Below are 26,230 nucleotides of genomic sequence, written 5' to 3' on the forward strand. Positions count from 1 at the left end.
AGTGTACTTACTCGCGTTATCAGGATGCTTGACTTGGATCAGCTTAAAAGGCTCCTTCGTATTATGTATCACTACTACGGGTTTCCTAACTTCAAGTTTTGTAGCTTTAATCGCTATCTAGGTTCTATTCGAAATCCGCTATACACTACAACATAGAACATCTCGTAGTCCTTTACTAAGAAAAATTCGAATGAATGAGCATAATCAGATCGAAATTAATATAGAAACATAGAAATATAGATATAAATCCTTGTCATAATTCTCAGACATTGATGGTGTAGATTAAATCACCTGACCATGAGGAGTTGAGCCAAGTCCAAAAGCGGTTAGTGGCGATTTGGTTCTTGGCACTCACCCGTGAGTTTTGCGTGTCGCGACCAACCTCCCCAAGTGCCCACCAGCAACCCGTCCAATCATCACTTTAGGCCTCCTCTTCCATCTCCGCGGCCTTCTTGATTTATGCCCTTGCTGGCTTTGAATTGTTTTATTCTACATCACAATTGCGCTTTCACTGCAGACAGATTGACACACGGGAAAGGAGTTGACATTGTGCCGACCGCAATAGCTGCTTACTTTGATCCATCATGGATGACATTCCCATCAACCCGGCTGTAGCCCACGACAATGCCCAGTCTGTGACTGGCCTAGATGGTGCAGCTGATGCAACTCGCGAAGCCTCAGGTAGGCCTACTTCAAATGGCTCTGGTGTTGCATCAAGTGCTAAATTCATGGACAGGAGCGCAATCGCACCAAGCTTCGCCCGTGAAGAATATTGAGAATACACCTGGATCTGACAACCCGATGGACGCCCCCGTATCCCCCAAACCTCGGAACGGCGGAGTTGAACCGGAAGACGAAGAGATGGGTGGTACTGAGACTGATGCCAAGCCAGACGCCGAGGGCCTGGAGGATGCTGTGGGCGAGTCGCACACGCAAGTGGAGGGAGCGGATGGGCTTGAGGACGCTGTGGGTGAAGAACAACCCGCGCCATCCAAGTCATCTCTGGAAGCCGCCGCGCGCGAACAGCTCGTCACCCAAACACACGCCATCATCCTCCCCAGCTATGCAACATGGTTTGATATGAATACCATTAACCCAATCGAGAAGAAAGCTCTCGCCGAGTTCTTCAATGGCCGCAACCGCAGCAAGACGCCTGCTACATACAAAGACTACCGAGACTTCATGATCAATACCTATCGATTGAACCCCATCGAGTATTTGACCGTTACTGCTTGCCGTCGCAATCTTGCGGGTGATGTCTGTGCTATAATGCGTGTCCACTCATTCCTTGAACAGTGGGGTTTGATCAACTACCAGGTGAATGGCTTACTTTCCCCCACTCAAGTATCTTAGCTAACCCCTCTGCAGGTTGACCCTCAGACACGGCCGTCCAATATTGGACCGCCATTCACCGGTCATTTCAGAGTTATCGCAGATACTCCACGGGGTCTGCAGCCATTCCAGCCTGGACCAAATCACAGCGTTACGTCCGGCAAGATTCATCCAGCCACGCAGCGTGCCATCTCTTCCATCTCTGCAACTAAAGAAGACCTCAACCTAGAACTACGCCGCACCATTTACGACGAAAAAGGCAAGGATATCACCTCCGCGGAAGAGAAAGAGAAACAGACCAATGGCGAAGTAACAAACGGCTTGGATATGGCTCAAGAATCCAAGAAAAAGGCACACTGCTTCTCTTGTGGTATTGATTGCACCAAACTTCGATTTCACTACGCCAAATCGGCTTCAACATCAGCCAACGCTACTACACCAGACACCAAGTATGATCTGTGTCCCAACTGCTTCCTTCAAGGGCGTATGCCTTCTAGCCACAGTGCCTCGGACTTCGTTAAGCTAGAGGAGAAGAGCTACTCTCACTTGATTGACAAAGACACTCCGTGGTCGGACTCGGAACTGATTTTGTTGTTGGAAGGCCTGGAGAACTTCGATGAAAACTGGGAACAAATTGCGAGCCACGTTGGCACACGATCTCGGGAAGAGTGTGTCATGAAGTTCTTACAGCTAGAGATTGAGGACAAATACGTTGAAGATGTCCCTGAGCTGCAGTCTGGCAGCGGACGTGACCCCATCAGCCAGTCCGAAAACCCCGTTCTTTCTGTAGTGGCATTCCTGGCCCAGATGGCGGAGCCCGCAGTGGCTGCTGCCGCCGCCGGTCGGTCTGTCGAGGAGATCCGCAAGGAACTCCGGAGCCAGCTGGAGAGGGGACAAGGCAAAGGCAAGGATGCAATCAAGTCCGAGGATTCTATGGACGTGGATCCCACACGTGAGGCTGAACAGCAAGTTTCCGCGAAGCCCAAGGAGACCCTTGGCACCATCGCTCTGGCTGCATCTGCCGCACGTGCCGGAGCTCTTGCCTCGCACGAGGAGCGCGAAATGACCCGCCTGGTCTCTGCAGCAGTCAACGTCACCTTGCAGAAGTTCGAGATTAAGCTGCAGCAATTCAACGAGATGGAAGAGATTATCGAGGCTGAGCGTAGGGAATTGGAGCAGGCGCGCCAACAACTCTTCTTGGACCGGATGACGTTCAAGAAGCGTGTTAAAGAGGCCCAGGATGCACTTCAGACTGTCAGCCTGCAGGGCCCCAATGAGCACACAAACCAAATGCTGGCTGATGCTGCTACCACAGGCATTGGGAACCATTACAGCTTCCAGCCTGTTGGCGGAGATCTGCGGGCTGGAACTCAGCCTCTGAGCGCCCAAGCTGGTGTCGACTACAAGACCCTTGACCTGTAGGTTTCTTCAACACATGTACGATAATCCCCCATGGATCTTCTGAGAGAGGAACCCAAAGGGACTGATTTTGGTCTCGCTGAGTTATGAATATTCTGAACTTTCTGGCTCGGAAAAAAGGCGCACTTTTTTTTTGTTTTTCTGTTATCTGCTGGAGTTCTTTTCTATTGAGTCACCCTCTCTCCAGAAAGTGGATTGTTCTCAGGGGGTTGAACTAGGGGGTTGGGGCTCTTATTTCATCCATGCGTTTACTCTTTAATCATATGTCCATGATGGGAATCTTATATTCTTGATCAAAGTAAAGTGTAGTGCCTCTCATCTAGGCCACTGTGGGTCGCCTGGTTGACTAAACTTGATCTTGTAATGTTTATTGCAATTAGGACTCTCCAACGGTTGGTGGTTGTTCTCTTTGCTGAGATCCATGCTCGTCCTCTTCACTATCAACTATTGCCTCCTCGCCCGGAGGAACCGGAGCAGAGGGAGCAACTGCCAGTTCGTTGTATCTGGGCCTTTTCAGCGGAGGCATTTCTATGTCTTCCTTCAGATCGGCGAAATCGTATCCGTACTCCTCCCACTCGCTGCGGTAGACGATCCGATCACGCCAATTGAAGATATTTTCCCTGATTCTGCGCTCTGGCAGTAGCTTGTTCTCGTCCTCGGGTTCTTCTGCCTTCAGAGGTTCCTCGAGGACGGACGGCACGGGTTGTTCCATTAACTTCAGGAAGTTGGCCTCTTCGCGATGGCTGATGTTCTGATCTGCGATGTCTGCATCCTCTTCTTCTGGGTCCATTTCCAGTTCGTCGGGCAATACAACTGGCGCTAACATCTCGGGGGGCTCTCGGGTGGGCATGGGATCGTGATCGATGTCTTCTAGTTCTGAATCTGAATCTGATTCAGATCCGAACTCTGGACTGGGTTCCCGTTCTGGTTCTAGCTCTAGTGGCGGCACCGGTTCTGCCATTGGCTCCAATTCTGCCTCTCGGTTGTTGACCTCCATTTCAATGTCGTCATATGTCCCGATGTCATCGCCAATGATGGCATCGCCTTCACTGTCCTCTTCATCGTTGTCACCATTGTACATAGTTCCATCTTTACGGTAGCGGGTCCACTCGTGTCTTTCGATGATCTCTTTGGCTTCTTCGTAGGTGAATACCGTAGGCGTCCAGCCTTTCCGGTTGTTGATGTCTTCCAGGACTGTTTCATTGCGACGAGCGATATCCACAAAGTTAGGCCTGCAGTGCTTCATGTTGAGCACCTCAATGGCGGCCCGCACATCTTGCGTTCGAATATGTCCTTTTCTGTCATTCCCACTGCGGTTCGAGCTGCGCAATCTTGACATTGCAAAGAAGAGGGATGATTGGACCAAGCGGCGCGTAATGCTAACAGTGAGAGAATAGAAGTCCACAGCGGTATCTGCAGTCATCGATGGAGTATGTCCGTACGCTGTAATAAGGTCTTGTCTCTTGGCAAGATTCCACCAGTTGTTTTCAGCTTGTGTGCCACCGAAGTTCATGAACAATACATAAGAAAGTCGAACCCAATATGGAAGGTTCAGCAAGTCAGATGCGAGGCGGAGGTCACCTCGAGCACTGTTGTCCTCCTGATCGTCCAGATCCTGTGCACGATCACGAGTGATAACCCAGTTATCCCCATGTTGCTGTATTCCAGCTCGAGCTTCCACAAGAGACTCTTTCAACGAGAGGACATCCGCATATTCCTCGAGTAGTTCACAGCATTCCTCGCTGACCTCCGTGGCCGCTAGGACATCGCTCAAGACAGGCATGCGTTCCAGATGCACGTCGGAACTATACTGGGCCGTCAAGGCCTTATGCAAAAACTGAATGTATTCCATAACCTCGAGTTCTGACTTGGTGCCGATCGCAACAGCAATCTCTTTAATGCCACCCTTTCCCTTTCGGTCCAGTGCATTGAAAAACACTTCTTTCTCCGTGGGGGTCCAAACCATCGAGCCATGTTGACTTACTTGGTATGGATTATCAAGTTCTCTGAGCGAGGCAAAATCAATAATCTCCTCGTTTTGCACGATCATGTGGGCGTAGGCTCGAAGAAATGTGAGCGATCCACGCATTTGCGGGACGCGTTGCATAAGCGCATCGCCTATTTGTCGTCCGACCCCATCGAACGACGGGTCGCGATTGTAATCATATTCATTGAGATTTTGATTCGGGGTTGTAGAGCGTCCACTGGGCGAGCGGGGTTGCCCGAAGTCAGATTCAGATTCGGGTTGTTCGAAGTCGGACCCAGACTCGGGGTCGTCGTCGGGCTCATAGGCGGAGGCGGAATCGCTCATCGTTCAGGCTCGCAGATTTGCAGCGCACACGGGACGATCGATGGCAAAACATCACAGCTGCGCCCTTGATGAAATCTGCCACGTCAGTTTCATCAAAGAGCTATAGAAACAACAGAAAAAAAGTTGAGCTACGATCTCCACTGTGAGATGCACGGTTATCGATAAGCATATTTGCACTGTTTGCTCTTGCTTTTGAGCTTCGCCGGGGTGTGTGAGATGGCGATTACACTCTGCATGGAGTTCATACGCCGTGTCTCACGATTGAGACTCCCAAGGAGGTACTTGGTGCAGAGTCCTCTGTTGCAAAAATCGTTTCGCCATTTGCGCTTCAATTCGACTGAGTCTCCAGTTCCTCCAAGCATTGTACTCCGTGACTACCAAGAGGAAAGCATTCAATCTGTCCTGAAATATTTGGGCCAAGGCCATCGACGCCTAGGAATCTCACTTGCAACAGGAGCTGGCAAGACAGTAAGATGGAAGAAGCGTCTTTGTCCAAAATGGTACTGATCTTTGCAGGTCATATTCACACAGCTGATCAGCCGAATCCCTCCTCGCGATGCGAAAGCCACCAAGACCATGATCATCGTCCATCGACGTGAACTCGTCGAACAAGCCGCGAAACACTGCAGCCTTGCCTATCCAGACAAAACTATCGAAATCGAAATGGGAAAGAATGTTGCAACCGGAGCAGGGGATATCATCATCGCGTCAGTTCAGACACTAGCGCGGGGACGCATGTATAAGTTCGATCCGACTGCATTCAAGCTCCTATTAGTGGATGAGGCTCACCACATTGTTGCCAAATCATACCGCGAAGCTCTGGGGCATTTTGGGTTGAACGAGCCATCTGCAGATGGACCGGTCTTGGTAGGTGTTTCCGCTACGTTTTCACGATTCGATGGTCTCAAACTGGGGGCTGCCATCGATCACATCGTCTATCACAAGGACTACGTAGATATGATTGGTGAAAATTGGTTGGCCAATGCTGTCTTCACGACTGTCAAGTCCGGAGCCAATTTGTCCAAAGTCAAAAAAGATAGTTTCGGAGACTTTGCCCTGGGATCGCTCTCGGAGGCGGTTAATACTGCATCTACGAACAACATTACCGTTCGGGCATGGATGGCGAGTGCTGAGAATCGAAAGTCGACTCTTGTATTTTGTGTCGATGTCGAGCACGCGCGGCAGCTAACCGCTGTTTTTCGTGACCATGGTGTCGACGCAAGGTATATCACCGCTAGCACAGCTAAAGGCGTCCGCTCGGAGCAACTCCGGGCCTTTAAGGCCCAGGAATTCCCTGTGTTACTAAATTGTGGTCTTTTCACAGAAGGCACGGACATCCCTAATATCGACTGCGTGCTCCTCGCTCGGCCCACCAGATCTCGGAACCTGCTCATCCAAATGATCGGGCGTGGACTTCGCCTGTTTCCTGGGAAAAAGGACTGTCATGTTATCGATATGGTTGCCTCCCTAGCAACCGGAGTCCTATCAACACCGACGTTGTTCGGCTTGGACCCAGACGAAGTTTTGGACAACTCCAGCGTGGAAGATATGAAACAGAAAGGTGATCAGGGTAGTCAATCAGAACCAACTTCTGAGGCTGCTGAACCGTACGATGGCTCAGATAACGACCTGAAACTCCAATTTACAACTTATGACAGTGTATACGATCTCTTGGGAGACATGCAGTCTGAGCGACACATCAGGTCGTTCAGTCCACACAACTGGGTCCGGGTCGGCGATGACCGATATATGCTTACCGATATATCCGGCTGGATCACGATTGAGAAAGGAGACGACATCTTCACGGCCCATCACGTCATGAAATTCAAAGACCCAACAACCGAGACACCGCAATTCACACGTCCTCGAAAGATCGCCACTGGCTCGGACTTGGAGAGCATTGTCCGGGCAGCGGATACCTTTGCTAGTACCAAGTTTGATGAACATTACATCGCGTCCTGGAAACCTTGGCGACGGGCCCAGGCAACACCGGGACAAATTAAAATGCTGAACAGAGCTCGCATCCGAGATGGAACTTTGAAGCCCGAGGACCTGACCCGCGGCCAAGCGGCTGATATGATTACAAAGCTGAAGCATGGAGGTAAGAAGCGCTTCAAGGACTTGGAGGTTCAGAAGCGGAAAAGGCTACGGCAAGTAGATAACATGGCCGAGCTGCAAAGAAGGGTTAATGTGAAGGTTGGGCCAGTCGAGGCTTGACGAAATAACATGTGGTTTCTTGTTCCTCGTGGGAGAAACAGATACTTTTCCAGACGCGGATCCGTTCTCCACAGGCGCACAAGGTCTGAGAGTTACATGGCTCGAACGCTAAAAGAGCCCACGTTTTGCTTAGATTCCCAGATTCGAATCCTAGCATACGGAATATGGTCAACATCGCGTACTTTTAAAACACTATTTGATGGCCATAATATATATCGCAATAACCCACTGGGTAACTAGGAACAAGGAAATTCGGTCTAAACACCCCCAAACCAAAAACCAAATAAAAAGCCAGTCGTTCACCGTCGCTTCAAAGGCTTCCTGCCATAAACAACAACCCTACCGGACGTCAGTCTCACCTTCAACACCGAAGAAAAAGAACAGAAAAAAAACTCACTCCTTAACATAGGCATGCATCTGCTTATCCCTCAGGTGCTTCTTAACCATCGCCTGAAAGATCCGCGAAGGCTCCGCGCCCCAACCAAGAACCTGCGTACAAAGCCGCAACCCATAAGACTCCACAGCCTGCTGGGCCATCACAGCCTGATACTTCCCACACTCCTTTAGGTGAGGGTCTCGCGGCCACGGTGAGTACGGCAGAAGATATGTAAACTGCTGCACATCTTCAAAGCCCGCATCAACCATCCAGCGTTCCAGTTTATGGTAGATATTGAGCTCCCGTCCCATTGCCTTCCCTGCCATATTGAGGGCGTGTAGGTACTGAAGCAGCGGCGAGTCGGGCTTGAGGGTACCGTCGTCGCTCCAGCCCCAGACGGCGCTTTCTTGGATCTCGAAGTACCCACCTGGTTTCACATGGTCGAAGATCCGTGCGAAGAACTGAGACCAGTCTGCGACGCATCTGGGAAGGTGTGAGATTTGTCGGATTGGTGTTGGATAATCTTCGGATGGCTTACCCGGAGAGTAGACGTGCGTGGATGAAGTCAAAGCTGTTTTTCTCATACAGCCATTCGCGTTCGAAGTCTTCGACGATGAACTCCACATTCGGGGTGACCCAGTTTGGTTGGATCGCGCTGATGTCGTTTCCGATTACCTTGGCACTAGGGAATTTCCTGTGTTCGATGTGAGCTTCGAACATAGATCGCGGTGTAATATGTGTGTTTGTACTCAGCAATATCAAGAGCCCAGATGCCAGTGCCGGTTCCGAGATCAAGGATCTTTTGGGGATTTGTGACTGGGGCTTTGTGTAACTCTCCCTTCATCATCAGCAGCCATCTTCATTTGCTGTATTGTTAGCATCGCGAAAATCAAGCAAATGAGGTCGTAGCTGACATATGATGTGCCTGCGATTATTAGTTAGATCGTTTAAACGTTATGGGAGGTGTCATCTCATACCAAGTCCATCCGGTCTTGCTCTTCTTCATCGTTTGGCATCCTATTTGAGTAAGTTCCGCATTCAGATTCCATAGTATCGAGAACCACATTACATGTAATGTCCCTACTGATGGGTTAGAATCCGATCCTATCAGGACGAGCGCATCGAAAGCATCGAAAAATAAAAGGGAGGCATCCTTACAGTTCGGTTGCTGTGATACCGCCGACCATTCTCATATTCATATTCCAGAACGCTCGAAGAAAGAGATGTCAGATCAGAGTCACTGTTAAATTCACTTTCTTCGTCCTTTTGGTAGAATGAGCACCCTGGAAATCGGAAAAGGCGGAGACTTTGACCACGTACACTGAAATCATCGACAACAATTGGGCCATTGGCGTTGATCGGAGCGTTTGTTTGGTCATTGAGTGGATGGTGTTGGGGACTGGGATGAGGAATTTGGGGTTCAGGACTTGATTCCTGACTCCGGTCATCGCTTTCATATACAGAAGCCATTGAACGAAATCTACAAAGGGTTCAACGTTCAGGTGGACGGGGTCTGGTGGCGGGAACCCCGGTTTTACTGCTGTCAACACCATACCTTTCATACACATATGACAGGTCTCATGTCAATCTGACATTTTTGTCAGCTTTGGAGGTTCCACATGTTCACATTAGCTCTGTTATCTGTCGGTGAAGGAGATGTACGGTGCACGTGAAATGTCTATGCGGGATGTCTATATAAAATGGTCATCTGGGGTAGGTTTATACTATCTCTACTTCCGTTACTGTGGTCTTGCCCACTGTTTTCAAAATTCCAAATCTTCCACTATCTGGCTTTGTTTTCCAAAAGGGACCTTGACCCCTAGACATTACCGAGAGCTGTAATAGTGGCAATATAATACAGCTATAATACAGCTAATCCATCCCGACAGTCTGGTAACCAGTAATAGGGATGCAGCGTAGGTCTATGCAGAGGGGGAAAAAAAAAAAAAAACCAAGTTCGGAATGGATCTGATTTGTGAGAGATTTTTTACAACCGATCTAGATCATCGATGTTGCATCGAGGTCCATACCAACATTTATATAAACCAGTGCGGAGGCGAGAAGGGGTGGCATGTTGAACAAAGAAGTTCACTTCTGCATACACTTGTTGCACAACATAACTAATGAACGAATTCAGCGTGCGGGATGTAGTGGGGAGGCCCATTCATGGGACACATTCTGTTACATGATTGGATTAGAGATCTTAGCTGGGGGATCGAGAGTCCACGTTCAAATGCTGGTTATGTTAGGGCTTAGCCTTTGAGACACATGAATGATACTCCATATGCACTTGACACATGAATACGTCGTAGAGCGTACGCCATTCTAAAAAATGTGCACAAAGATATATAACACAGGTCCTCGACACGTTCAAATGGCCTCTGCGACCCGTGAGAAATCGGTTGGTCGGCCATCAGGGAGATCTAGGATTGGATGAATAGGCATAAGCGGCAATCTAAGGAATACTCTCCATCTTTAGGAAAAATGAATCTGTATTCCGTCATACTCATTTTAAAACAAAATCTCTTGCCACCGTATTTCTTTCAAAGGCGACGTCAGCTGAAGCAGGGCTGCCCCTGCAACCTCCTCGCCGCTGGAAATCAAAGGCTGAATCTTTTCCCATTGGCTCTGTCATTTACTCTGTCATGCCCTTTGTCGGATATAGGGAGGTTTTCCCAAAAACTTCCAAAAGACTTTCATGCCATTTGGAGGATGACCAGGATACGGACTATTTTCCCTTACATCCCAGTAGCTCATCGCCTTGGCCCTCAACGGGCTCGAAGATGGGTCAGTGTTTAGAAAACATAAAACATAGATCTTCTAGGAATCACAGCTGTGATGTGAATTCCACAAGAAAGGCAAAGAATGATGAAATTTGGACAAATCTGGTGAATCGTACGAGTCACCCATGAAGGCTCGACAAGAAACAAGTACCAAGGTTATATATCAAACCCCGTTTGTAATCCTGACAAGGCCGCGATATGTGGACCAACACGGACACGCCACGCAAGCTAAATATCCACAGTCTTCCATACAAAGACGGACACTGGCATTCACCACAGAACGGAAAAATACACCCCCCTTCACATTCGCGTTCAACTAACGCGAACTTATCCATGTCACTGTATCATTTGAAGACTAAATGTTAGTCTAAAATGACAGTTCCCCTATCTCAACAGCTATCTCAACAGCTATCTCAACATTGCAAGTATACCCTTGAGGAGTACATCTCATCTGATTGCCGTCAGATCGGACGACATTCCGAGACGGATTGAGGAGCCGGCGCACCCCCAAAAGAACTTGCTTCGATCCTGATGATGGCCGTCTTTTTTAGGATGGTTCTATCTTTCTTTGCAGAGCCAGTTTATAGGCATGTGCTTGTGTTCGGACCGCCCCCAGACCTGAGCGCCGTAGTGCAGTGATTATCAGGCCTCTCCCTAGCTACTTGGCTAGTGTGCATGACATTTGATAGGAAAGAGAATCAATCCTCCTTCTCTCCTCCCTGCTCCCAAATAGTCAGATCTATTCAATCGGGAGAAGGACAATCTCCGAGAAAGAAAGAAAAAAAACCCCCCTTTCATGAAAGCACAATACAACGGTGATGTTAAATTTCCTGTATATGGACACCCAAAGGAGAACATCGCCATGGAAGTATACTGAGCATAAAGAGAACAAACCCGTCGTTGAGATTTGAATGGAAGTTAAAACAGAAATTCGAGATGGAGTGCGCAAATGGAGGGGATGCTACCAGGTCAAGGATGAGGTAGATAGAACAGGAAGGGTAGGTTGAATGCAATGCTGAAGGCAAACCATGAAGCATTTTAGTACATTTTAACAAGTCAACTGCTTAGGACAAGGGCCAACCGGCTAGTTTTTCCTGAGGGTATTGACTACATTGTTTGGGGGGGGGGGGGGGGGGGGGGAAGGGAAGCGGATGGTTTTTGTGCTGTGAACAGCGGAATTACAGATTCTACAGGAGTCATAGAGATAACTATTGTTTGAACAGAGAATTGTATTTTGTCCCAGCAAAGCATATGAAATTCATCAACCGATCATAATATGCATCAATAAACACCTCATTTGGGCATTCAAATGTCATCCTCATCGGAGAACACCTCCTCACCACGCTTGCGGCGGGCAGCACGCTCCTTCTTCTTCTTGCGGAGCTCCGAGCCTGTGAGAAAACAGTTAGCAATTGAACAAGGTCATCTCCAAGTGAGCAATAGTTAGATGACTTACCAGAAAGCTTAACCTTCTTCTGGACAACGATCTTGTTGCCCATGGCATCGAACTTGTCCTCGTCATCGTCGCCCTTGGCGTCGAGACGGGGGCCAGAACCCTGACCCTGAACCCAGTTGTGTCCGGAGGGGGTCATGACACCGTCGTTGACGGCCCAGACTTCCTCAGTCAGGTGCTCAGTGAACTCACGGGAGTGAGTAATGATAACAACACCACCCTCGAAGGACTTGATAGCCTTAGAGAGGGCACCGAGAGAGTCACGGTCGAGGTAGTTAGTAGGCTCGTCAAGGACGATAAGGTGAGGACGCTGCCACGAGCAAGCGGCGAGAACGACCTTGACACGCTGGCCACCGGAGAGACCACGCATGCGAGAGTGGGAAACCAGCTCGGCATCGAGACCGAAGTTGGCGCAGTGCTGCTCGATCTCCTTGCGGACAAGGGGACGGAACTGACCGGAGGCGAGGGCTTCCTTCTGATCGACCTCGGCGACCTGCTTGGGGTGAGAGACGATGATCTCGGAACGGGGCAACCAGGTGTTGTCAGCGGACATGAGAGGAGTCCACTTCTCGGACTTCATGCCGACGTTGTCACCCAGAGACCAAGAGATCTCGTACTCGTAGGTGTTCTTGAACTTGCGACGAGAGTGGATGCCAATGACACGGCGGAGGGTGCCATCAACCTTGTAGATCTTGTCCATGGCCTTCTCATCCTCCTCGGTAACGATCTTGTTGGCGCGGTCCATGGTCTCACGGTCCTCACCGGTCTGGAAACGCCACTGGATGTACTCAGAAGGAGTGGAGTCAAGGTGGTTATCGATGTGAGCGAAAGCGTGCTGCTTAATGTAGGCAATACGGATGTTCTCGTGCTGGTACACTTCACCGGAGGTGGGGATAAGTTCACCAGTCAGGACGTTAACGAGAGTAGACTTGCCAGCACCGTTGGCACCGATGACGGCAATACGAGAGCCAAGGGAGACCTGGAAGGTAATGCCGTGAATTTGGGGCTTGGGAGTACCGGGGTACTGGAAGGACATGTTGCTAACACGGCAGATAGCCTTGGACTTGGTCTTGACACCCTCAAGGAAACCAGGCTCGGGGAACTTGAACTCCATCTCGGAGGCACCGAGCTCGTAGTAGGACTTAGCAGCGGGGTGCTGCTTGACGAACTCGGAGAGACTACCGCGGTAACGACGGAGCTTGAAGCGTTCGTAGTGGACGACGTGCTGGATGACGTTGTCAAGGAACTTGGAGTCGTGAGACACCATGATGGAGGTGCAAGGAGAGTTCTTCAGGTAGTTCTCGAGCCATGCGACGTTCTTGACGTCCAAGTGGTTAGTGGGCTCGTCAAGCAGGAGAATGTCGGGGCTCTCGAAAACAGCACGGCAGAGAGCGAGCTTCATCTTCCAACCACCGGAGAGGGCAGTGATGGGACCCTGGATCTGGAACTCGGAGAAACCGAACTCGTTGACGAGCTTGGACTCGAGCTCCTCACGAGGGGGGTTCTGTCCGACCTCAGCAAGCTTCTTCTGGGTCCAGGCAATAACGGTCTGCTCAGTGTCGGCGGAGTCGAGATCGTGCTCGACGTAGACGGTCTTAACCTCATCCTTCTTGGGGAAACCCTCGAGCTGCTCGTTGTTGATAGCACGCATGAGAGTGGTCTTTCCAGAACCGTTGGGGCCAAGGAGACCGTAACGCTGGCCACGCTTGAGACGCAGGTGAGTCTGGTTCAGCAGAATCTTGGCACCGTAGGCCAGGGAGAATGTGCAGTTGCAAAGGTCAACACCTTCCTCTTCGTCGGAGGCGATGGCATCGGCAGCGGCGGCATCGGGGCAAGCCTTCTTGCGGAGCTCCTCGGCGATAGACTTAGCATCAGCCTCGCCAACGATGGCAGTGATGTAAGGAATGGTGTTCTGGGTCCAGATGACGTGGTCGTTCTCCTTCTCATCAACGAGCTGAGCGGCGATGGCAGCAACGTAGTTGATGGCCTGCTCGGAGGTGGGGATGATGTCCTTGTGCTTAACCTCGAGGATCTCCTTGAGGATGGCAGCGACGGTGGAGATGTCACCAGCGCGGGAGACCTCGGGAATCTTGCCGTCAACAACGTTACCAACACGGGAGAGGGTGTCAAGAGCCTGGCGAGTCTTCTCACGGGCCTCGGGGTCGGCAAGAGTCTCGAAGTTCTTGTTCAAGCCGGGCAACATCTTAGGCAAGAAGGGAGCGACAAGCTGGGGGTCCTCCACGAGCTTACACATGTTGTCGACAATGACAGCGGTCTTACGCTTAATGGCGGTCTCACGCTCAACGAGACCACGGTCCAGCAGGGGAACCATAATAGCGAGAGTAGGGCCAGTGACGTCACTGACGAAAGTGGTGGCACCGAGCAAGTGAACGGTCTCGGGGACGTTCTCGGGCTTGGAGATACACTTGATGAGCTCAGGAATGAAACGCTCAATATCCTTGTTGACGATCAGACCGCAAACCTTCTCCATGGTGGAGTAGGCAGCCTTCTTGATATCGGACTTGGTGTCCCACATAGCCTCGGAGATGACGGGGATCAGAGTAGGAACCTGGTAGCCGAGCTGCATCTTGGCAGACTCGACAAGGATGTTGAGGCAGTCGAGAGCGGCCATCTTTTCGGGCCACTTCTGGGCGTTGGCGAGGGAATCGAGGAGAGGAGTGATAACGGCCTTGACGGCGTTACCGCTAACAGCCTCGACGATAGCGGCAGCGGCGGACTGGGCCGCCTGCTTAACGGGGACCATCTTGTCACCAACGGTGGCGAGGACGGGGCCAAGGAGAGCGACGAGGTGAGGCTCAACACCGGGAGCGATTGTGGAGTGGGAGGCAATAGCACGGATACCCTCGCAAGCACGCTCGCGGGCGGTAGCATCCTTCTTGTTGGCGAGCTGCTTCTTGAAGATCTCGGTGGCCTTCAGAGAGAGAGCCTGCTCGGCGGTGGGACCGCTGAAGAGAGTGGCAAGGTTGCTAGCAGCGGCATTGGTCTCATCGGCGCTGGTGGACAGGTTGAGGTTCTTGATGAGGTCCTCGAGGACAGCAACCGACTGGGCGGTCTCCTTACCAGTGACGGCAGGAGAGGCGGCGACGTTGGCGGCAGGCATGATGAAAGTTTGGGTTGGGAAAGAGAAAGGGGTATTAGAGTAAAGAAAGAAAAATCTTTCCTGTTTTTTTCTATGAGGGGTATCGTAGAATTTTTTTTTCGGTGAGCAAAAGACTCAACTGCGTCAAATTTTCAGACGCAAGCGCTCAAAGATTGGAGCGTAACTTTTTCTATTCTGTCTATGCAGAGTAGAAAAAACAAAAAAAAAAAAGAAAGAGGCCGACCCTCGAAAAAAAAGATGCAGGAGTGGAGGAGAGGAGGGCGAGAAGGGAAGGGGGGGCGAGGATATTTATCGTGTGGCATAACCTGGGCGGCAAAACCCTATGAAATGGCAATCGAAATTTTTTTTTAAAATTTTCAGGCCCATCGTCCCGCACTAGTCCCTGATCGGGTTTAGCGGCCCCGTGTCCGCACCCTTATTGGGCTAAGTCCTGCTCTTGCCCAGCTCCACTCTCTTTGATTGGTTCAATCCGTTGGGTGGATGTATTTGGCTTAGTAGGTGGCTTTTTGTTAAATTTCAAATTTTTAATTTTTTTAGTTATTTGACATTCTTAGTTTAGAACATTGTCGAATTGATCAAATCGCTTTTTGGAGATCTGAACTCCAGAGTTGTGGTAGTAGATCCTAAGTTATTCCTCCACTAAGATGTAAAGCCAATCTCATCTGAACTACTCTGATTATCACCTCAAGTTTCATCACATCTTCTATCACATGTTCTATATGCCTAATCCTCTAGGTGATACATCCGGGGATAGTCTAGTTTCATACAATGGTACTAGCACTCCTATTCTCGTTGTATCAATCATGTCGTAGAGCCGGCCAGAAGCGCGCGAGTCGCCCTTCGCCACCCATGACCGAGTGGCGTAGTGCCATTCAAACAGCCAATTAAGAAACTCGAGTTTTCTTCCAGGTAGTTGCATATTTTTAGAGTTGCCAGGATGTTGAATATTCTTCCGATTATCAGTCTGGTATTCGTCCGTCAGACCGGACTTGTTGTCTCCGTATCAACTGCGGATGCTTAAGATATGCATCCCATCCAAATCTCTACATGCACTAGACATGGAGGTCAAAGTTGAGTATAATCTCAGCCAGAAATCAGTTGGAATAAGAATCATTGTGGTAAACCTAAACAACAGTTTTTTTCAATGGCCCTTCGCAGCCATGCTGTATCAGCTGTACTTTGTATAATAATTCTCTTTGTACGTCCAATTAGAGACGAATATCGACCACGGGATGTCCTAAATGTTTTTCACCGCTCGAATTGTCTTATCGCTTATCGCGAGTGTGCAAAAAGAAATCCCAAGCCTTGTCCAAGTAAGAGAGATTTGGCTCTCACCAGTTGTACCGAGTACATTACACTACTAACATCACATGCAACCACCTAGAACAAAAGATCTGTCGTCCCTGTTGGGGGGGTTATTGCAGCCTGTGCCTTTATCCTTATCCCCCGCGAAAGGATTCGGGTGGCAAAAAGTCCCTCCCAAACTCTGAACGACATACAAAATGAAGTACGATCAGCAAGAGCCGGAAAAAATCCCCCTAAGAAGACCAAAAGAGAATCAGCTCAACCAGACCAGTGGATCTGGACATCTACCAAGTTTCTTGCTTTCCAGAGTTCAGCAACGCTCACTAGAAAAAAAACCATCTTCCGTTTAGTAGATGGCCACTCCGTAGGAATCCGAGATTTCCGCAAACGAATCAGCTTCCCTGAAATTCCGTTCAACCCAAAACAGGCTTTGCTTCTGGAAGGAACCTAAGTTCATTCTCGTTCCTTTTCCGTCTTGTTTTCGCTAAAAGTTGTGGCGTTCCCACGCCACTTGGCATCTCGTCTACGTCGAGGCGAGGTCATCACATCTACATCGTACACCTCGGTATATGGCTGTTCTACAGTATACTATGTTGACCATGCTAGTAGTCAGGTGTCATCTGCCGGCATCCGGGCATATGGAATTGATCTTAAAGAGTGGATCCGGCATGTTATCTGTGCCCGGTGCCCCAAATGTTTATCTGACGGGGAACGGAGGCGAATCTTCACCTCACTAGGTCTAACCCCTTTGTGATGGTCTAGTTCAATGCAGAGTTATGCTTGTAATGATTCCTTTTTTTTTCTTCTTTCTTTTTGCTATCAAGGCTCCTTTTGACGTACTTGGTTGCCCAGGTCCCGGACAGGGCACGTAGACCCTTCCCTTTCTCTCTGATACATACATACTTCCAGGGGTTGATCTAGGATGATCGCCGATCACTTAGAAGAGGCGGGGAAAACAAAGAGGTAAGAGGGACAGACTATCGGAGGGCCGGCCTCGCTGGCCGGGTTCATCCATTGTGCATTGTACTTTGTCAAAAATCCCCTTCGCTGCATTTCACATCCTACTTACTTTTCAAGTTTCTTGAGAAGTGGCATCGACAGACATTCAACAAGAGGACAAGCCTGTAATGAGATCGAATTGATCTTGCCTCATGCGAAGCAATCAGTCACCAGGAATTAAAAGGGTTAAGTGGTAAGGTAATTAAGCATGTGGGCATATACAACTCTATAAACCAGGAATAAAACACACACAGAACCATGAGTACGTCCAGAACCTACAAGTAGAATCAGTCGGTCCTTGCATCCCGCAAATCTATGTTCAGATAGTTGTCGAACAATAAAACGAAAGAGAGATAGAAAAAAAGCACACCGGGATATATACAAGACTTCGTCATATCACCCCGCCAGACCAGAGAACAGAGTCTGAAATTTGGGGGTCTGCGAGAGTCGAGTAGCACCACAAGGTTCCGATGATTCTCACGGGGGAAAACGCGGCCTCGTGGATGGGGTGTCGTGACAAGTGGTGATGGGAGATTTAAGGATTGGGGTGAAGACAGAGAAAAATTGGGGACATCGACATGCGTAAAATCGCTGGGGAGAAAAACCCCGATGTCTGTACAAAAAGGTGAAAACGCTCGTAACTCCAGACCCCTATGCGCGGCGCAACTCCGTGGCAAAAAAAAAAAAATTAAACCAAACCAACCAAAGAAGTAGAACTAGGACAACAGACATATTTAACTCTCATGGCTTCTTCTTAACGTGACTACTCCCTGTTTCGGATGGGGGCTCGTCGCCATCGATAATACGCCACAGACGGCGAAGTGAAAAGTTGTTACCGAATAGGTAGATCCCAACGAACCACGCCGCGAGAAGGTTGGCGAGGTGGTGGAGGAGATACGCGTAGGAGACGCCGTAGATCGCCGAGTAGATGGCGATGGCGAAGAATATCATTGAGGTGACGTGTCTGAATCTGGGACGGAGGTTGAATTATTAGCTCAGGATTTGTGAGACATGACCCTCTACATACCTGGTCGTGATGCGCGGTATCATAGCGCCGCTAGTCATAGTCTCGACAAGGATGAGGAAGGGCATTATAGATAAGACGTTGTGGTGAGATGAGAACGGCATGAACCAGTGCACGACAAGATTGTGGGCCCAAACCAGGAGGACTAGCACGTTGATTGGCAAGACCCACAACATCAGGATCAAGATGGAGTGTGCATAGTTGTCGAAGTTCAGGTGTGAGGTGGACCTGGTTTCCTTGGCGTGCCATTGTGCCCGCACAGATGTGGCTAGTTGCACAATACAGGCGACCATATAGGCAAACTGGTAGGGGATGACAGTCGAGACAAGCATCAGAAGGATCGCGGTATGGATGATGCGTCGGCGGGGAGTAGGGGTGTGGAATATGGGCAGGTTTCCTCGGTCCTCTCGCCGGATATAGCCTGACTTGCTGTGTAGGACCCCATAGACCAAGGAGAAAATGTTCACCAGGAAGAGGATGAGATAGTTGACAAGAATGCAGACGCCAACGCTGATCAGACCGAATATTGGGACTAAGAACCAGAAGAAAGCATCTTGTGAGCCAAGCAAGAGATCATTTTTGGTGAAGTCAACGGGAGTCTCGGTCGAGTTGGACCGCCAGTGGAGCGTTTCGTCGGTCTGAGGCAGGGCTTTGGAGGTAGCCAGGGATGAGGCCAGCAGAGACATGGCCACAAGGAGAAGCGGGAACGAAGACCGCAATGCCCGATCAAGGCCGTCGGTGAACGGAATGAAGTAACCAGTTTCATCGTAGACCTGGAACTGCTTTCGAAGAACAAGGGCAACGACGAGCAGTGGGAACGCCGCAAAGATGGTTCGATACCGCATCACTAGCTCACCAAGACTGCTGGTGAGATCGACTTGAAGGGAGATGTCGACCGTCGAGTCAGAGGTTGGATCCGTCCACAGGTGAAATGACACGCCCCCAAGAGCAGCCTGCTCGCTAATTGCAGGTGGCATGTACGGCGCCACACCGTGCAGGTTCACATTGACCTCATTGACATTAACGAAAAATTTCGACTCATGAGGATCAGAGACGGATTGTCGGAGCAATGGAGCGAACAACTCCTCCTTCTGAGGATGGCGAGTGATCTTCAACCGGTAGTCGAGCAGACTCGAATACAGTGCGGGGATCTTCACCTCCATAAGCATGGGCCGGATCGCGGGTAACCGCATCTTCAGACCAGCACTGAGGAGTCCTCCCAATCCTACCTTGGCCCGAATCATTGCATCCGAGCTGTCGGAAAACTCGGCGACAAGAAAGCCTGAAGTCGGTACATTAGCCTTATCCACGACAGCCACAAACTGGTGTTCCGCGAGAGCCTCCAAGTCGTACTGGAGATACGAGAACGGCGCGGTGCGATCGTAAGCATGTTTCGATGAGCGGGTTGAGGCAGGCAAGTGAATACTGTCCTCAGCCGCGCTCTTGCAGGCCAAACGGGTTGAGCCCACAGTGCCACCAGAGAAATCTAAATTCAATGGGAAGTTGGTTGAACGGCCATTAGAGAGCGGGAATACGCTGCAGAAGAGGACCTCAATATTGCCACTCTTATCAAGCGATTGGTCCGTGAGCAGGGTGAACTTTTTACCGGAAACGCCCTGGGGAGGGATTGGTAAAAGACGAACATCCGGGCCATGCCGCAGCCCCAGTTCGCGCAGGACCAGCCGTTGGCCCTGCGCAAGAATGGTGTTTGCGTTATCTTCAAGGGTCAAAAGGGTATTTGCTTCCTTTTGCGGCAGGGTACGCTCAGCCACTGACTCCAGACCCGTCAAGTACCACCGCTTAAGCACCCGCATCCGCTCTGCCCGTGGTTTTGTTTGAGTAGGGCGTCGAGCGTCGACGATCTCAAACAAGGATTTGATTATAGCCTTGCGGAACTGGTCGCACCAAGTAATCGATAGATGATCCATGCCAATCCAGACATCCGGGATAGACGAGGTGAAGACAGTAAACCCATGTGTCTCGGGAGCAAGAGAGGAGATACTAGCATAGTCGGAGGGCACCACCGTGTCACGCGCCCCACCAGCAATGGAGATGAGAGTGACGTGCCACAGTGGGTTGTTGTTAGCCCATGTCTGCGCATAGGCGTCACGCCAATAATCGTTGATTTGTTTATAGGTGTGGACGATGTCGGAATCGAAGGAGACCGGCGGTTTTGCGTGAGGTGCAGACATCGTGATGATCGTATTGACTGAATTGGCTTGGTAGTTTGCCATAGTCAGAGAGGCCCGTGCCACTATTCCGCCCATTGAGTGTCCGATAAGGATGACTGCGCTGGGATCCGGTAATCCTGGATCTCGGCGAGTGCGTCGCGGATCGTGGTAAAGTGATAGGATGTATGAGATCGCCTCATTCACGTATTCCGCTTGATCCAAGAGCGTTTGTCCGTGGAATGCCGCCATATCCTCATTGAAGTCCACCATAAAAAAGTCCAAGCTCCGAGTTCCAGCCGCATGTCGGCTCTCGTCGTGTCGGACGACATCGTAGTAATGCCGCGAAGCCTCGGCGGCCAACGATCGGACTTGACGGTAGCTTCCAGCGTTCCCGGGAAGAAACAAAACCGGCACACCGTTCAACTAAACATACGGGTCAGCACTAGAATCCAAGCGCATGCACCGAGTCCGGGGCCACCGTACCCCGATGTTATCCTGGGTGTAAGGGTCCACGCCTTCCTCCCTATAAACGAAGAGATTGTACTTGCTTGCAAAGCGAGTATGCTCCGTGTCGAACTCCAACATACGAATAAACGTCGGACTCATCATTGGAACACCGCAACCATCTCCGCCATGTTGCCGACCGGTGAATGAGATGACAATGGAGATCAAGAACGCGACCGCAACGCAAGTTGTGAAAGCCGTCAGAATGGAGCAAGACCATGGACTGCGTTGGCGTGATTGCCGCGCACGACGACCTTCGGGAGAGGGAACTTCCATCAGAAGTCGGGGGGAGCCCAATGGCATCGGTTTGGTATCGTTGGAAGGTTGGGAAGATGGGGTCCGCCACATACTCGAGTTCCGGGAGCGCGGTGTCGCGCTGCCTTCGCGGCAGAGGTCAGAGCTGGTGCCACGCCTAGCTATTTGAGATCGCGTGTTCTCATCAATGGCATTTCCATCGTCTGTTCGGGAGATCGAGGAATCTTCGTCCTCGACAGGGGATCCCGACGAGCGTCTGTGCATTGGAGAAGGCGGAGCCGGGACTTCATCCAGCACACACAGACAGGGTCTTGGCGCAGGGGGTTAAACCTCGCAAGAAAACCCTTAATGAGTAAGGAACGAGGGGAATAAAAGGGGTGGGAATGGGGGAAGACAAGAATGGAAGCCGGGGCGGTTGGAGGTTTGTCTGGGCCTTGGCGGAGAAAAGGCCTCTGTCCCTGACAGTCCCTGAAAGTGCTTTTTTTTTGTGGGTACCGGCAGGTCTTTGGGAAATCCAGAACTGTTTCTTCCAATCTTTAGTCTCTTCGGAGTTTGACTAAAAATCTCCACCGGGTTTGAGATGCTTGTCTCTTTTTTTTTTTTTTTCGACGCAATTGGCATCGTTGGCTTGGCATCACAGACTTAGCATATAGCCCTAGTTGAAGCTACGACAGAACAAGCCTATATCGAGAATGGCTTACATCTTAAATTCAATCTTTGAGTCATTTTTAATAGAGATTTGATCGAGATATAGGAAAATGTCAAGGTCTGATGCATAGACGCACTAGGACTACCACAACAGGCAACCGTGTATTCCCATCATAATGTTCCTGCAGGACGCGTATGCCACATAGTAAGACTTTAGGCAAATGCTTCTTGCCATTGTAAATGGTATCCCACATAGAGATTAGAGGTCGCATTTGATCAGTAGACAATTTTGGAATCTCTGAAAATAGCTGGAGGCTCAGGTTAACTGTGGACCCCTATGTATCCTTCGTCTTTGAACAATGTGACTCTGTTTATAAGGAGCAATGACGTGACAAGCCCTGACAATGCTATGCTAGTATAGCATCACGTCCAGATTCAACCCATGGTATAACTAACCCAGTAACTAACCCAGTAGTCTATCAGAAACCCGGTTTTTTTTTACATCGGTCCTTTGTGTTCGGACTTGGTTTTAATTGAATTCGAAAATTGTGGACCTGTGCGAGTTTTTAGGCTGGAAGGACGAATCCCTGCACTAGAAAGAAGAGCCTTCTAGGTCTCACGCTTAATGTGCTTTTGATCTGGGTACCTACTTCTGTCCTCACCACTACCTATATTCTACCGAGAGTCTTGCAGTTTGTCAAGGATCATCACTTTGCACATCCAGTAGAGGTGGACGACTTGATTCCTCCATGTCCGAGGAAATGAAGACACACGGTATACGATACACGAAGGCTGGCTTGTGCGTCAGAATGAGCACAAATTGATTAGACAGACTGATATTCTTGGCGTGACTGACTATCTACTTTTGCCCAAATGTGCAGCAAAGCCGTTGGGAGATACCCCGCTTACCTTCGACTTGCACTCACTGGGCAACCAAACAAAAATACACGAGAGCGCGCACTGCCGACGTCAATCTACAACACAAAGCGAAAGCGAGAAAAATTGAACCATTGGACGCAAATCCATTATCTTGTCCAAATATCTCAACATGAAAAACACATATCTTTGCGCGAATCAAATTTTTGAAACTGCACCACAACGCCTTGGGCTACAGCCTCCATTTTAACTGTAAGTTAAGAGTAACTTCCGGCTACATCTCTTGATACCAATCCTATATTGGTCCGAGCATGGTGCTGCCGGGGAGTGCGTAGCCGCCCCTTTTAGGGGGCCGCTGTCACGGTGCGAACCGTGATGCTTAGTAAGAGGAAGATCACGACACGTGATCTCCGACCTGTTTATCTGAACTTCAGTTCTCGATCCTGTTGTAGCTCTGGGAGCTACGTCTTGTATAATAGCCTGCCCCTGCCTGTACCTGTCAAGTGGAATCTGATATGTTACGACCTGTTCCTACCAGGCATCTCCTATCATACCGTCCTGCCAGCCCGCACCCTGACACCGTGTATAAAGCTTTAGAAGTAATTGTGGGACATTGGGATTAACGAGATAGATTACGAGAAGATCGTTTCGAACCCGTAGGCTACCCGCTACGTGGTCAACTTTATACACTAAATAGGTCTGCTCTAGCAATTCCGATACGCTAGAATCGAGGATAACGACGAACCGATAGGCCTTACGGTAATAGATCTAGGCATAGAAGACGATAGGTTTTAGCCAAGGACGAAAATAAAGCTGTGACGCGAGAAACTTAGCTAGGGATACCAAATATACCAAATATACCAAAGAACTAGCCACTAAGAACGTCACTATTAACTGAAACTAAGGTAGGGGGAGGAAGTAGAGAGAAGCGAGGTATAGAAGTGAGAGGGGAGTGAGAGATTGAAGTAGAGGGGGCACTCCACTGCGTTCATCAAATGATTTCTTATGTATAGGTTTGGGCATAGTTTTGCGTTTATAGGTTAAACGGGTTACGGGAATAGGCTGATTCTGCACTCTTCACTTCGGCTTCATCTGTATACTTTGGGAGCGATCCCGCTCGGCGTTAGGTTTTGAGTTCTTGCTTCGGTTGGAGAAGCGCCTGCATAGTCATACGCAACTAGTTAGACTGCAACAGGTTAATTGAACTTTGATTAATTGATTGATTGATTGATCCAAAGATCTCACTCCAGATGTTCCTTCGCATTCTCTCACTTGAAAAGTCCCAAGTCATTGCAAGGTCCCGAAAGACACAGCAATCATCAGTCATCGCGTGGGCATTAGCGATCACAGCAGTTCCTAAGGTCCCCTAGCAAGCCTACGGCACAATCGTGGTCCTAGTCTTCTCAATATCTTCCTCAACGTCCTCCTTGTTGTTGAGGCCGCGGTGAGCAGCAACCTGCTGGGGATCCGCATCATGCTCAGCATCGAAGTTACGACCCAAACGCTCTGGTCCAGCAATTGTTATCAGAATGACGTAGGCAAAGACACAGCCCATGAAGATACAAATGACCTTGCCGTACTCGTAGCGATGAGCGGCTTCTTTGGTTGGAGGCAGAGGGAATCGTTCACCGATGGTTGACTCAATAGTCGAGCTAGCGGAGGAGACCAGGTTCCCGAGCTGGTAGGCGGTGCCAACGGCAAAGGTGCGGATAGAGCCTGGCGATAGTTCCATTAGGTGGATGGGGATTACACCCCATGCGCCCTGGACCATGAATTGCTCGAAGTAGGCTGCGGCAATAACGTTCTTGTTCTGGACAAACGTGTAGGGGTAGAGAAGGGCGCCGCCGATGATCGAGATGACGATGATGGAGAACCGGCGGCCGAAGATCTGACTGGCCCAACCGCACAATATGCCACCCGACAAAGCGCCCAAGTTGGCGACGACTTGAGTGACAGTGACAGCATTCTTTGAGAATTTAAACTGATTCACCAGCATGGTCGGGTACAGATCTTGAGATCCATGTGACTAGTCTCCGGGTTAGTTTCATCTGTGAAGTGAATGGCAAACAATTCAGATTATCACATACCATGAAATTAAACCCAGACATTAGCAGAACCAGGTACATGAGCATCAGCCAATGTCGCTGCAGTGCCACCTTCCCTTCTGACATGAACGAGGCCGCAACCCCTCCGCGCACCTCCTGCCATGCTTCCTGCCGTGCTTCCTGACGTCGACGGAAAGTCTCGGTTTCACCTAGGAAAGACCGGAAGATAATTATCAAGACTGGTGGACCAGCCGCGAACCAGAACAGCGGCCGCCAGCCATGCGATGTGGTGTCGACAAGACCTCTGGCGGCGGCTGTGGCTAACAGATACCCAAGAGCGTACCCTTGCTGCAAGAATCCCGAAATGATACCGCGGGCTTCAGGCGGACAATCCTCAAGCGCTGTAGCAGCTGCATTGCCGTACAGGCCACCCATGGCAATTCCAAACAAGGCACGACAAGCCAGGAACTGTTCATAAGTTTGGCAGAAACCAGTGCCGAGCTCGAGGACCACAAAGAGGAGCTGGTTGACGATGAATGGCCATCTGCGGCCCCATCTATCAGAGGCGATTCCGAAGGTGATCGCGCCGACGGATCGCAGCATCAGAACCAGGGTGATTCCCCATGTGATGTCGGTCACAGACTTGCCGAATGACTTTGCAAGCTCAGAGGTAGTGAGTGAAACGGTAAAGAAGTCAAAAGAATCCCAAGACCAGCCAAAAAACGCGACCTGTTGGGCTCGGGGGGTTAGCCAAAGTCTTTTTTTTTGCCCATTAGCCCTACAAAAAGATCTACATGCCAAGAAATTGAGCCACTGAGCCCGGTTAAGTAGTGTCAAAGCCTTGAATGGGTTTGGCGCGGGATTCATTGGAGGCACCAGAGAAGAAATGCGAGTTGTGACGTAGCGGCCGATACTCATATTCTCCTCGACATCCGGCGAGGATGTCGCCGCAAGCTGAGGATCTCCCTTGTCCATAACTGCTGAAGCCCTTGGAGTACCGGTGAATCGGAGAGTAAGCCGAATCCTGGCGCAAAGTCCAAAAGGAGAGAAAACAGATAGATCAGAAGGCGAAACAAGGGGGTCAACGCAGCTCTAAAAGCCGCGCGAGAGCCCCGCCTCCTCTCTCCGCTATGGTCAGCGAGCCTAGCAGGCATCCCAAGGAACGAAAGGAAGCAAACGAATGACCCCCGACGTCTGCGGTCCCGCCGAATGCAGGGATATGACGTGGCCCTATTCGCTTACCTCGCGGGTCAGCAACCTGGAGTCGGGGACGGGCACGAAGAAGGCCAGTCTAAGCTCAGCCGCCGAGCAAAATACACTTGTGGGGTGTTGGCACCGGAAAACGATAGTCCTTCTGGGGAAACGTTGGAAAAGGTTTCTAACGAATCCGT

General features: G+C 50.1%; 7 protein-coding genes across 7 annotated transcripts; 2 read left to right on the forward strand and 5 right to left on the reverse strand.

The window, feature by feature from the left end:
• Positions 1-584: 584 nt before the first annotated feature.
• Pdw03_6906 (RSC complex subunit (RSC8), putative) lies at positions 585-2,754 on the forward strand (the record flags this gene model as incomplete). The annotated part of the gene is made up of 3 exons (XM_014678946.1): positions 585-681; positions 737-1,317; positions 1,369-2,754. The coding sequence occupies 3 exons, from the start codon at positions 585-587 to the stop codon at positions 2,752-2,754; spliced, it is 2,064 nt and encodes a 687-aa protein (XP_014534432.1).
• A 373-nt stretch (positions 2,755-3,127) lies between these two features.
• Positions 3,128-5,062, reverse strand: Pdw03_6907 (Homeodomain-like; the record flags this gene model as incomplete). The annotated part of the gene is made up of 1 exon (XM_014678945.1): positions 3,128-5,062. The coding sequence occupies one exon, from the start codon at positions 5,060-5,062 to the stop codon at positions 3,128-3,130; it is 1,935 nt and encodes a 644-aa protein (XP_014534431.1).
• Positions 5,063-5,296: 234 nt separating this feature from the next.
• On the forward strand, positions 5,297-7,279 carry Pdw03_6908 (Helicase, C-terminal; the record flags this gene model as incomplete). The annotated part of the gene is made up of 2 exons (XM_014678944.2): positions 5,297-5,530; positions 5,579-7,279. The coding sequence occupies 2 exons, from the start codon at positions 5,297-5,299 to the stop codon at positions 7,277-7,279; spliced, it is 1,935 nt and encodes a 644-aa protein (XP_014534430.2).
• Positions 7,280-7,578: 299 nt separating this feature from the next.
• On the reverse strand, positions 7,579-9,125 carry Pdw03_6909 (UMTA methyltransferase family protein; the record flags this gene model as incomplete). Its single annotated transcript, XM_014678943.2, has 9 exons — positions 7,579-7,618; positions 7,677-8,138; positions 8,194-8,349; positions 8,405-8,512; positions 8,570-8,580; positions 8,633-8,672; positions 8,725-8,735; positions 8,814-8,918; positions 8,976-9,125. The coding sequence occupies 9 exons, from the start codon at positions 9,123-9,125 to the stop codon at positions 7,579-7,581; spliced, it is 1,083 nt and encodes a 360-aa protein (XP_014534429.2).
• A 2,618-nt stretch (positions 9,126-11,743) lies between these two features.
• On the reverse strand, positions 11,744-15,012 carry Pdw03_6910 (Translation elongation factor eEF-3, putative; the record flags this gene model as incomplete). Its single annotated transcript, XM_014678942.1, has 2 exons — positions 11,744-11,829; positions 11,895-15,012. The coding sequence occupies 2 exons, from the start codon at positions 15,010-15,012 to the stop codon at positions 11,744-11,746; spliced, it is 3,204 nt and encodes a 1,067-aa protein (XP_014534428.1).
• A 3,045-nt stretch (positions 15,013-18,057) lies between these two features.
• On the reverse strand, positions 18,058-21,534 carry Pdw03_6911 (GPI inositol-deacylase; the record flags this gene model as incomplete). The annotated part of the gene is made up of 3 exons (XM_014678940.1): positions 18,058-18,286; positions 18,344-20,934; positions 20,995-21,534. 3 exons carry the CDS (start codon positions 21,532-21,534, stop codon positions 18,058-18,060), a joined length of 3,360 nt encoding a protein of 1,119 aa, XP_014534426.1.
• A 2,635-nt stretch (positions 21,535-24,169) lies between these two features.
• On the reverse strand, positions 24,170-25,814 carry Pdw03_6912 (Sugar transporter family protein; the record flags this gene model as incomplete). Its single annotated transcript, XM_066101490.1, has 3 exons — positions 24,170-24,820; positions 24,882-25,568; positions 25,638-25,814. 3 exons carry the CDS (start codon positions 25,812-25,814, stop codon positions 24,170-24,172), a joined length of 1,515 nt encoding a protein of 504 aa, XP_065956573.1.
• Between the last annotated feature and the right edge of the window lie 416 nt (positions 25,815-26,230).

Source organism: Penicillium digitatum, chromosome 2 (assembly GCF_016767815.1).
Source record: "Penicillium digitatum chromosome 2, complete sequence".
NCBI lineage: Eukaryota > Fungi > Ascomycota > Eurotiomycetes > Eurotiales > Aspergillaceae > Penicillium > Penicillium digitatum.